The 12,454-nt window shown below is 36.1% G+C and overlaps 1 protein-coding gene across 3 annotated transcripts in view; it reads right to left on the bottom strand.

The window, feature by feature from the left end:
* LOC118671252 (ATP-binding cassette sub-family A member 6-like) overlaps positions 1–12,454 on the bottom strand; it is a 59,990-nt gene that overhangs the window by 38,768 nt on the left and 8,768 nt on the right. The window contains exons 4-9 of one of the 3 annotated variants that reach the window (XM_036339214.1): positions 10,570–10,807; positions 9,306–9,406; positions 7,763–7,967; positions 6,650–6,811; positions 4,864–4,967; positions 4,246–4,472 (exon numbers count right to left, since the gene is read on the bottom strand). In XM_036339214.1, coding sequence (XP_036195107.1) covers positions 4,246–4,472; positions 4,864–4,967; positions 6,650–6,811; positions 7,763–7,967; positions 9,306–9,401 — 794 coding nt within the window. In that variant the 5' untranslated portion in view covers positions 9,402–9,406; positions 10,570–10,807. Of the gene's footprint in view, positions 1–4,245; positions 4,473–4,863; positions 4,968–6,649; positions 6,812–7,762; positions 7,968–9,305; positions 9,407–10,569; positions 10,855–12,454 lie in introns of those variants that run through there. The other 2 variants (XM_036339215.1, XM_036339216.1) reach the window with 2 other exon arrangements.

Below are 12,454 nucleotides of genomic sequence, written 5' to 3'. Positions count from 1 at the left end.
CTTTTTCAGTCGAGTAGTATTCCATTGTGTAGATGTACCACAACTTTTTATCCACTCATCTACTGATGGGAACATGGGCTGCTTCCAAATCTTGGCTATTATAAATAGTGAACAGAGGGGTACATATATTCTTTTGAATCTTTGTTTCGCGTTTCTTCAGATATATTCCCAGATGTAGAACTGCTAGATGATAAGGCAGTTCCAGTTTTAATTTTTGAGGGAACTCCATACTGCTTTTCACAGTGGCTGTACCAATCTATACTCTAATCAACAGTGCATGAGGGAAGAAAACTAACGAGAAAATAAACAAATGGGACTATCAAAATAAAAAGCTTCTGCACAACAAAAGAAACCACCAACAAAATAACAAGAAAGCCCACTGCATGGGAGAACACATTTGCCAATGATATTTCTGATAAGTGTTTAATCTCCAAAATTTACAGGGAACTCATACAACTTAACAAAAGGAAGATAATCCAATCAAAAAATGGGCAAAGGATCTAAATAGACACGTTTCAAAAGAGGACATACAGAAGGCCAAGAGACATATGAAAACATTCTCAAAGTCACTAATCATCCAAGAGATGCAAATCAAAACGACAATGAGGTACCATCTCACACCTGTCAGAATGGCTATCATCAACAAATCAACAAACAACAACTGCTGGTGAGGATGCGGAGAAAAAGGAACCCTCTTGCACTGCTGGTGGGAATGCAGACTGGTGCAACCACTGCAGAAAACAGAATGGAGTTTCCTCGAAAAATTAAAAATGGAAGTCCCATTTGACCCAGTAATCCCACTTCTAGGAATGTATCCCAAGAAATCAGAAACACCAATAAGAAAGAAATATGCACCCCTATATTCATTGCAGCACAATTTACAATAGCTTAAGATTTGGAAACAGCCTAAGTGCCCATCAGCAGATGAGTGAATTAAAAACGGTGGTATATCTACACATGGAATACTACGCTGCTGTAAAAAAGGCACTCTTACCATTTGCAACAGCATGGATGGACCTGGAGAGCATTATACTAAGCGAAATAAGCCAGTCGGAGAAAGAGATAAATATCACATGACCTCACTTATTTGTGGAATATAATGAACAACATAAACTGATGAACAAAAATAGAGCCAGAAAAAAAAATATATTCTAGAATAGAGGTAATCCTATGATTTGCAGATTTTTAATATTTCCTACAACTTTTGTGGTATTATACTATTTTAGTACAGTTTTGGTAATATTGTAATATTTAAAATCTTTTTTTCTTGAAATATTAATGTTAATTGGATGTAACATTATATTTAGTTTTTCTTGAAATATTAATGTTTATTGCATGTGAATGGCTAATTATTTTGTATCTACAATCTGGTAATAGATTTGTATGTTGTATAAAATTAAATAAAAATAAAAAATAATAAAATCTCTAAAAAAAAGAGACAACAGTGCATGAGGGTTCCCATTTCTCTACATCCTCACCAACACTTGTTGTTTGTTGATTTATTGATGACAGCCATTCTGACAGGTATGAGAAGATATCTCATTGTGGTTTTAATCTGCATTTTTCTGATGATCAGTGATGTTGAGCATATTTTCATATGTCTATTGGCCATCTGTATATCCTATTTGGATCCTTTGCCCATTTATTAATTGGACTGTTTGTCTTATTTTTTTTGTTTGTTTTTTGGTGTTGAGTTGTATAAGTTCTTTATTTCTTTATAAATTTTGGACTTTAACCCTTTACCAGATGTATCTTTGGTGAATATGTTCTCCCATTCAGTGGGCTGTCCTTTCATTTAGTTGTTGGTTTCTTTTGATGTGAAAAAGCTTTTAAGTTCCATGTAGTTGCATTTGTTTATTTTTTCTTTTGTTTCCCTTGGCCAATGAGGTATGTCAGAAAAAATGTTGCTATGAGACTTTTTAAATGTCATGCCTTTACAATGATTCAGCCCGACTGGAAACATCAGCATTTTTTAAAAAGCATAATATGTTCTGCAGAATCCACTTCCTGAGAACATAAGGAACTACAATAGGTAGGAATTGAAAAACCACAGGGTAGGGGAATTACAAGTACAGGAAACTCAAACATTATCTAGAACAAGGAACTCATTGCAGAGTTGGGGGTAGGGGGTGAGAGAGATGTTATTAAAGTCAATAAAAACTTCACCATGAAAACAAAACAACTCAGACATCACATTTAACTCATATGTGGAATCTAAAGAACAAAACAAACTGATGGACAAAATAGATCCAGAGACATAGAAACATGGAACAGATTACCCATCTCAGAGGAAAGGCAGGGGTGGGTGAGTGAGTGGAAAGAGATTAACCAAAAAATTTGTATACATATATGCATAACCCTGGACACAGACAATAGTATGGTGAAGGCCTGGGGCGGGGGGTAGGTGTGGGATAGAAGGGGTCAATGAGGAGAATAAGGAAGCATCTGTAATACTTTCAACAATAAAGATAATTTTTTAAAAAAAAGAATAAATACTGATTGCATTTCACATTCATTACATAAGTTTTTTAAAGCTGTCATAAAATTTATTTGCAACAGACATCCTATACTTAATGAAAAGTTTCAGAATCTATTGCCTCCTTAGTTTTAAGTTACATGCATACTGGGAATCCTTTTAAGAAACATTTATCCTGAGAATGAATCCACATCTAAATATCCAATGCCTTTCTGATGCTCATCTAGAGTTGACTTGGTCCTACCTATTTCAGGTGACTGCAGAGGTGCTGTTCCACAAGACATGCCCTGGACTGAAAGAGTGTCTTTTCATACAGAGCTCCTGTCTTTTCCCTCCTCACAGACTCCATCTATTCCTTTGTATTTCCCAAAGTTCCACTACAAAATATTCTTCTCCTCTTTCCTTTTTATTGAAAGACCCAGTTTTCTCTTTTTCTATTTCACATGTCATATTACATATCAGAGTCAAAACTCTGTTAATAAAACACAATGCATAGGAAATGTAAAATTTCCTAGACCATACTTTTATTTCAGAGGACATGTGGCTTGCAAAAGATTGTTCAATAAATAGTTCCTTATCTACCCCATATAGTTTCACATTCCTAAGCAGTATCTTCTGGACACGAGGATTATACAGAGACATGTCTCCCAGGTTTCAATACTGAAAAACATCAGGGGTCTTTGGGGGTAAAATTAATTGACCCTTTTTCTTTTCCTAGAGACTATGGACTTTATAACTGATTGCACTGCAGAATTCTCTGCTTGGACTCTCAGCAGTTAGAGCTTGTATGATTTGAATTTTCATCTATCAAATCTTACCTATTATTTTGATAGGTCTTTGCTTCTATTCCTCAATTATTTGTTTTTATTTTATTATTTATTATTATTATTATTATTTTTAATCCTTACCCAAGGAAATGTTTATTGATTTCAGAGAGAGAGGAAGGGGGAGAGAAAGGGAGAAACATCAATCAGTTGCCTCCCATATGCGCCCCGACAGGGTATCGAACTGCAACCCAGGTGTGTGTCCTGACCAGGAAATGAACCTGCCACCTACCTTTTGGTGTACAGGACAATGCTCCAACCAACCAAAGCCACCCAGCCAGGGCTGTTCTTATTTTAATACAAACACGAACACAGAGATACATACACACTTGTATTTCAAAATTTCATAATCACTTTAAACTATTCATGGCATAGGGCAAGATATAAATATATCAATATATGAAGAAAATGCTCTTATTAAGCCCTGCTATGTGCCAGCCTATGGGCTGTGTGTGTTGGGAACATTCTATAGGCTATCTCCTTTAATCCCAACATATGATATTTAGTTGCTCAAAAAAATATTCCTGATGGCCCAACCTCTGAACACAAGCTAGCCTTTATTAGGTCATACTTTCTTCAACACAAGGAACTGTAAAGAAATCAAATGACAATGGTGGGCAGACCTAGCCAGAGAGTTGCAATAAGGGAACCTGGGTTGTAGTCCCAGCTCTGGCAATCATTGGCCAGTGGGCACTGGGCTACTCTTACTCTCTTTGATGAGTATAACAGTGTTAGCTTAACATACTCTGGCACAGAAGAAGTGCTCAGCCAATTAGAATAACTGTTTTGCATGGCAAAATTTAACAAAGACTAAATAAAAAAGTCAGAACAGAAGGAAAATGGCCAAAGTATCCAGTTTAGATCGTGATGTCTTGAAATAGTAACCCTTTCTCACTGCTTCTTCATGTCTCTTAATCAACTGTGCTGTTTGAATCTGTCACTCACCAGAATGCTGAATCTTGTAGACCCATCATTTTCATCAAATCCTTACTCTTTTTTCTCTCTTTGGTAACACCGAATGATGCAAAATATATAAACGAGGAGAAGTAAAGCAAGCACTGGAAAAGAAACATCTCATTCTGAAGGAGGTCTTTAGCGATAAAAGGTAATGTCTTCATATTTATAGCAGTGACTGACATCAGCTCTCCCATCACAGAGTGATCTGTCAGGATCTTAAAAAAAAAAAAACAGTTTAAAGAAACAAAATCACTTTTTAAAGTCAAGAATCGAGAAATCAATAAGCTATGGGGATTGTACCAATGTCAATTTCCTGGTTTTAATACTGTCCCACGGTAACGTAAGACATTACCAGTTGGAGAAACTGAGCAAAGGGCACGCAGGCCTCCCTGGACACTGTTTTTGCAACGTCCACTCGTTCCATAACTACTGGAGATTTTAAAGTAAAAAAACAAAAGCAATGTGGTTCTTGGCCTAAATCCCATTTCACCCTACATATCCCTGCTTCCTTATACAACCGTGCGGAAACCTGAGTGTATATCACCTTTCATCAACATTTTGATGCTTCTGGCATTAATTTGCATTATTTATTAGAACTTTTCTTACTTCTATAATAGCAGCATTAATCGCAGCTTGTAAAGTCACAAATCCTGAATGCAAGTATTTGGTCAGTAAACATGATGGCTCATTTCCTGAATTCCAGCAATGAGCTGTAAAGCACAAAGAAGGGCAGAATCATTATTACGGGATGAAGGCACTTTGAGAACAAGAAACAAGAATCTAAGAGAAAACAATCTAGAAGGGGCTCCACCAGTCAGAACCTTCTATCACATAGAAAAATAAAAATAAAAGAAGCAAATTAAAGTTCTCAATGAGGCAAGTTTATTCATGGAGACCATAGCTTGCATAAGGAGCTGAGAAAAAAAAGATGAAAGCTTCAACCATACTGGACCCCTTGCTGTGCCTGGAAACACCGAATGCACTCCAGGGCTAGAACTTCTTTTGTGCTCAAACACTCTCACTCTAGAAATTCATGATGCACTCCTTCCCTCCATCCTGCCCTCTTCTCAAAAGTAAACTCATTATAGACATCTTTCCTGGCCACCATAAATAAGAATATCTAAAATAGCTCTTTCAGGCTCTATCTTCTATGCCTGCTTTATCTTACTCTATTGCTTTATCGCCGCCTGACTGTAATGATCCGTGCTAGCAGACTTATCTAAGTATGTTTTCTTCACTTCAATCTTCAAGGCCAAGAAAAATGCGAAACACACAGTAGACCATCAGTGAAGGGTTGGAAAAAACCTAATTCTATTAGTCACTTCAATTCTGCTTCTTTTTTTAAATTTTATTTTAAAATATTTTTATTAATTTTTTTTACAGAGAGGAAGGGAGAGCGATAGAGAGTTAGACACATCGATGAGAAAGAAACATCGATCAGCTGCCTCCTGCACATCCCCTATTGGAGATGTGCCCGCAACCAAGGTACATGCTCTTGACCGGAATCGAACCTGGGACCCTTCAGTCCGCAGGCCGACGCTCTATCCATGGAGCCAAACCAGTCAGGGCCAATTCTGCTTAAGGGGTCCTCAAATATCTTCCTCTTTCTAAGCTGCCTCCACTCTGTCTAAGCCACCATCAGCTCACTGGTACGTTTTATTGCATTCTCCCTGACTCCTCTGCAATCATCCTCAAGGCTATATCCACACTGTTACCTTAGACTCGGAAGTCTAATCATGCTTCTGCCCCGATTACTGTACCTGGATGGCTCTCCATTGCCCTGGGATTAAAGGACCCTACAGGATCTAGACTTTGAGTAATTTCAGCCTCATTCTCCCATCACATTCCTTCTTGTCTTCTCTATTCAGTTATACTGCTCTTCTTCTGTATATATTAGCTGATGTCCTTTACCTCTGGGCCTTCACACTTGCCCTTTTTCTATCTAAAAAAAACAATGCCCTAGCACTGTATATGTGCTATTCCTTCTGATGTTTGTTAAAAGATCATTTCCCCACGTATGACTTCTCTAATCGCAAGCATATTAGAAACCCTTGGTCCAAGTCCCTTCAAGGACTTTCCCTTGCACTTACTATTAATGTATCTCAGTATGTCTGTTCTGCTAGATTGGGACCAATCACTCTTGGTCACCCTCTGCATCCTTGCAGTATCCACCTGAGAGCTCACTATATACAGATGTTGGGTGACTCTATAATCTTTCGTGCATCATCCTACAGTGGGATAATATGATCGACCTTGGGAGAAGGTTAGCAATAACGTGTGCTTTTGAATGTTCTCATACGCCATTGAAAGCATCTGTGTGGACCATGCCAACCTGTTCCTTATGCAAAAAAACATGAAAAACATCATAATGATATTTTATAGGGAAAATCACCTGAGATATGTTCTTCCTTCAAAAATGGAATGCCATACCTATGAAAAAATTTTAACTTATAAGAGAAAGTATCACTAAAGATGATTCCCACTGCACTTGGGAAATGGTGCTCAAGTAGCTCGTCCATAGATTTTTGATCTGGTGCCCCAATGACTGCTGTTTCTGTGAATTACAAAGCAAAAGCAGGTAAGACTGTTAGAATTTTACTAAAACAGACTGTGATATCCAATTGTATCATCCTATATTTTCCATTAGAATTAAAATAAAATCTTTTTCCATTTACATAAAACTTATGCCAAGAGGCAAGAGGGGATTTTTTTATTTTACTGTTTTAGATTCTAGAATCAGGAGACATGCATGAGAAATAATGGTAAGTCTTAGGGCAAGTTTTAGGTACATAAAAGATTATACCAGGATAAGTATGCATAAGGAAGGATAATTGGTATGCATAAGAAATCAGAGTTACTTAAGCAAATACATCTCTCCTATGATCTTTGCTTTACTTAGGAACCAAGAGCACAAAGCGACTATATATCAAACAGCTAGGAGTTTTACCTGTTAAAAATTAAGGGTTAAAAATCAGGTATCCAGCTCACCCATGAGTGAAATACACATTGTGCTTATCTCAGTTATATAGCAACCTCATTTAGAATGAAGGCCTTAAAAGATGCTTACCAAAAAAACACCTGATACAGATTATCTTTAGACCATCCATCCTTACTTATCATAGTTTTAAAATTATTGTTTAATAACTATGGCCTAACTTATTTTAGATGATTATTTTTCCTAAGTTACATAAATCTTAATCATTGTATTCCTGCTTAACACCCACATACTCTTCCTAGACACTATTCTGTAAATCTGGAATGACAAATGTATTGCTTTAGTTAAATTTCATTAGAAATGAGGCCTCCCTAAACTGGACCCCCATCAAGCTGAAAAAGGGTTTAATAGGCTAATTGTTGTTAAAGAAGAAACTAACCAAATTTATATACTATTTTAATACCTAAATAATTAGCTTAATGGGTCACTGTAACTTCAAATTTAACATATACACATCTTTCCCAAAATTTAAAACAATATCAGTAATTCCTTTGTCTTGAGTATACTTACCTTTCAAAAAGGGAGCAGATACTGTTTTATTCATTATCTGCTTGGTTATACTGGAGACCGGTGTATACACAGCAAACATGAAAGAGTTATTATATTTGTCTACCCTTCCCAGGTTCTGAGAAGGCTTCCCAGGAAACTGGATATTTTCTTTTGTAAGCGACAATAAGCCCATATATAGTCCTAAAAGTACTGGAAATCCCCATTCCTGTAACACAGAGGGGGAAAAAAACAAATTTATGTTATATGCCCTTAAAGAGCTCAATTGACACCAAACAACTAAAGACAAATTCCAATGTTGCCGCAGCACTGGCTTCTTTTGCTCTCCGTCAGAACAAAAGGAACCCAATGAAAGACATACTGATCAATGTGCAGATGATGTTTTGTTGAGTTGTACACTTGAAACCTGTATGGTGTTGTGAATCAATGTCACCCCAATAAATTCAATTAAAAAAAAAGAAAGACACATACTGAGAAAGTTGCCACAGATATCATTCTCCACGAATACAACTACACCTTTTCTCTAAATCATGAACCAATGGGGAGCATAAGATAAAAGGATGATGATCTCTGTATGTGTGGGCATCTGATTCTAAACTCTACGGGACACAGATTATCCCAGGTAAGTTTTATGGTGGCAAAGAGCAATATCCTTGTCAGTTGTCAAGGAAATCAAAGAAAATGAAAAGGAACTGAGTGGTAGAGACTGCCTAGTGTTTCACATTATCAGTAATCTCTTCCCGCTTGGCACAATGCTAGACTATATTTCTAGCCTCTCAAAATCAGGTGGGACCAAGTGAGTCAGTTACAGCCCATGGAATGTGGGCAGCAGTGATACAGGCCACTTCCAGGCCTGGGTCATGGAACACAATCTAGGTCCTTCTATTCCTGATCTTCTGACTGGATGTGCCCAATCCAGGGAAGGTCTCCAAGGCCCAAGGAGAGGTCAGAGTCCCTAGATGAAGAAGCCTGGGTTCCTAAATGACTGTATAGAGAAGATCCCTTCACCCACCCAACCCACTTCACTTTCCTGCCAACCTTATTTAGGCTGTAAAAAGAGTGAAGCCGCTGCGGTTTGGGGCTGCTACCTGTAGACAGCCCACCTACCTAATTCAAACTGACAATCAATGATGTTCCTTGGTCATAATTCTTAGAAATAGTCTCTATGTAGATGATTCATGGCCTTGAAAATAAATCCCTAAAATTAAAATTCTTTCATTTCTGCCAGGCACTACTTTTATTCTTTCTTGACTCTAAATGTATTACATGCAAATTATAGTAGCTTTAATAGTTGCTGCAATTTATCATATAATTAAATTTTCACTTGACCTCATTTTTTAAAAAAAAAAAAATGAGTAAATACTTTGTCTTTACAATTTTACATTATTTTTCTGGAGTGCTGTGAGTCTCGCAATTCAACAAATACAACGAGAGGCAACTTCAAAATCAATACATCCAGTCTGTTACTTAAAATATAAAATGAGAATCGTTAAGCAACGAAATACAATAATGTTGACTGTAGAAAAAAGAAAACTTTCATACGTACCAGTAAGCTCTCTCTTTTCATCCTCCACTTCGTAAGAAAATTTTTGCACAGAAGTGCTTGAGTTTGTTGATACACATTTTTCTTTTTCCTGTTCATTTAGCCTATTCATTTAAATGAACAAGAAGAAAGTAAACATTGTGGAGCATAAACTAGAAAAAAGGTGTAATAAGAAAAACCTTGATCATATGGGGGTGAGGAATATTTCCTACCTTTAAGAACTGAAAAAAAATGGATTTAAAATATTTGAATAACTCATGATTATAAAATTATACATCAAATATACGCACTGTACGTTATTTGGTGGGGAAGTAAAATGATTATCGTCACAACTTTACAATAATGAAGTATTACAATGGAAAAGACATCATCAGATACCAGAACCTGTCAGATACTTCACATTTTTGACCTTTCATAATGGAAATTCAACTATATGAATAGCATATCTGAATTGTATCTTATATGACTAATAATTGTTTATTCTTTGCATTTAAATAGAAACTCCAGTATTTACATCAAATTAACATCAAACTTCTGATTAAATTCATCTGAATAATTATGTCCATGAGATGCAACCCCAATGAAATATTTTCTTGTGGCTTTTACCTTCCAGACTGACTTGAACAACTTTTTATCAAAAGAGGCCATAGGATAATAATCTAGACTCAAACTACTTGACACTTGATTTTAATACACAGGAAGAATGAAACAATTTATCTCAATTTTCTGAATTCTGACGTCGCTGAATAACTGAGGAAACAAACTACAAAGTATGTTTTAGAAAAAAGAAAGAAAAAAATCACATGGGAAAGTAATTTTGCCCAAATGTTTGCAAGTAAACCAAGAGATAATTTTTTTCAGTTTTTGAAATCTCAAAATTTTAGATTTGCATATTAAAATATTCAGACAATTCTCTCTCCACTAGCATAGAAGCAAATTTTTACTATTTTCCTTTATTCTGCTCTTGTGTCTATATAATAAACTTGGTTGGTAAAAAATAGAAAAATTTTATCACAAATCACATAAGTATTTAGAAAAACATCTGAAAAATAGATTTTATTTTTTTATTTTTTCTTTATTGATTAAATTACATATGTGTCCTTATCCCCCCATTGTATCCCAACCCCCCCACTCATGCCCTCACCCCTCTGGTGTCTGTGTCCATTGGTTAGGCTTATATGCAAGTATACAAGTCCTTTGGTTGATCTCTCCCCCCCGTGTCCACCTACATATTTGACATAACACCACAAAACAGAGCTCTACTTACTGAAAAATCAGAAGTACTCTTGAAAACACTCTCAAAGCACTGTTCTCTTTTTGTCTGAGGCAATGATTAAAAATTTTTGATGGTCACTTCTTCATTTATTCCTTAAATGGGTACCCACTCCCAACGGTTCTTAACTCGGGCTGGTTTCTGGAAAGGGGTGTAGTCAGACTAAGTTGCACATGATGAACTTGTTTTCTTTTCTTCCTTACGCCAATTATTCTGCACGGAAATGACCGTTCTGTGGTTGGTTGAGAATAAAAAAACCCTGTTTTTGTGCACTTGGCCTTTCAACTCCAGGGCTCTGGGGTACAATGGTAAACAAATGCAGCGAGTCCTTCAGACTTGATGAATAAAGATGGGGGGTGGGGGAGAACCATGACTGAGTAAAATCAGTAACTAAGCAAAGTAAATTTGTATAAGGACTCTTTAGCTATTTTTTTTTTCACTCCTAATGCCTAAACACAACTGCCAATGATATATTTGACTATTTTAGATGAAATATGCACAATGTGCTGGAGTCGAATTTCTTTTTTTGCCTAAGAAAGCTAAGCAATCCATAGTTTGCCATGGAGAAACACCTAAGTTAGACAAATGAGTAATAAACGAAGTCCTTTTCCCGCCTCAGTTCATACTGAATGCCGAATTTCATAAGGCAATAGAACATAATAAAAAAGTGGATTTCTAGGGACTAAAAAACATAGAAGAATTAAAAAAAAAAAAGATTTGGGTCAATTTTTATGCATGACAACCAGGCAAAAAACTTGAAATTTGTTCAACTGTTACTGCATAGTTTATCTCTCCCTGTAAAGAGTTGCAAACTTTTCTTGACCCAGCAAAGTAAATGACAAAACAGGAAACCAAAGTCCATGAATTGGGAAATCTCAAATATTGGACATGGCTCCTGATCCACAGATGTTAATAATCATAAAACTGAGAGATGTTCTGGAGAACAGGTGGATCATTTTAGTTCTACTTTTACAAATAATCAACAGTGAAATATTACATGTCATTTATATTTAAACTTGGAAAAAAACAAAGGTAATAAAAATGTTCTAAAGTCTCATAGATGGGGGCAGAGGAGCAGGTCATAGATACTATTAAAACTTTATATCAGTAATAGGTCAAGGGTCCAAACAAAAATTCTAAGTTTGTTTTAAATCACCTGAAATATATTTCAAGTTTTTATTCATTTTGTTATTGTTTTAGACCCTATGTACTCTATTTTAAAAATCATTTTCCCACCCTGCCTTTCTCATAAATGTATTAAAATTCACAACTACAATGTCAATAATTATTCAGATTACTAGTAAGTATTTTGCTAGTTTCAATTTTTATCATTGATTTTTTTGTGTATTCTTTGTGTTCCTCTTTCTTGACTTAGTTACTGTAATTTATTTTTATTTGGGGGCCCTTTTCCATGACTTCCCCATAAATTTGACCTAATTTGTTAAAGAAGTGTCCAACCTCCAGCTAGAAGCACATGGAAATGGTGGGTAAAATATACCCAAAATAGATGTTCAGATATATAACCAAAACCTAAAAGAAGAAAAAGATAAAGAGAAGAAAATAAGAATCAACAAAAGAAACGAGAAATAAAAAAACACACACACACATTCTCGGGTGTAAAAGGGGGGAAGGGAAATTAAAGCTGGAACTGTGAGCATGTTAGAAAGCCAGCAGTCCGAAGAGGTGTTTTCACACCCTTGGGACCTGAACGTGGTGCCTGGCAGGTTCTGAAGCTGGCCTCCTGTCTCCACATGAATCCAGAAGCTTCACAAGACTGTTCAGCGTTAGAAATAGAGACTAGAAAGACTTCACCTCCTACTCCAATGGAAAGTAAGGATGTATTATTTGCCAATCTCTAGATTAAAGAGAGAGTATCCTC

The sequence above is a fragment of the Myotis myotis genome, unplaced genomic scaffold, assembly GCF_014108235.1.
Source record: "Myotis myotis isolate mMyoMyo1 unplaced genomic scaffold, mMyoMyo1.p scaffold_m19_p_17, whole genome shotgun sequence".
Taxonomy (NCBI): domain Eukaryota; kingdom Metazoa; phylum Chordata; class Mammalia; order Chiroptera; family Vespertilionidae; genus Myotis; species Myotis myotis.
This window is presented reverse-complemented; position numbering and strand designations above follow the sequence as displayed.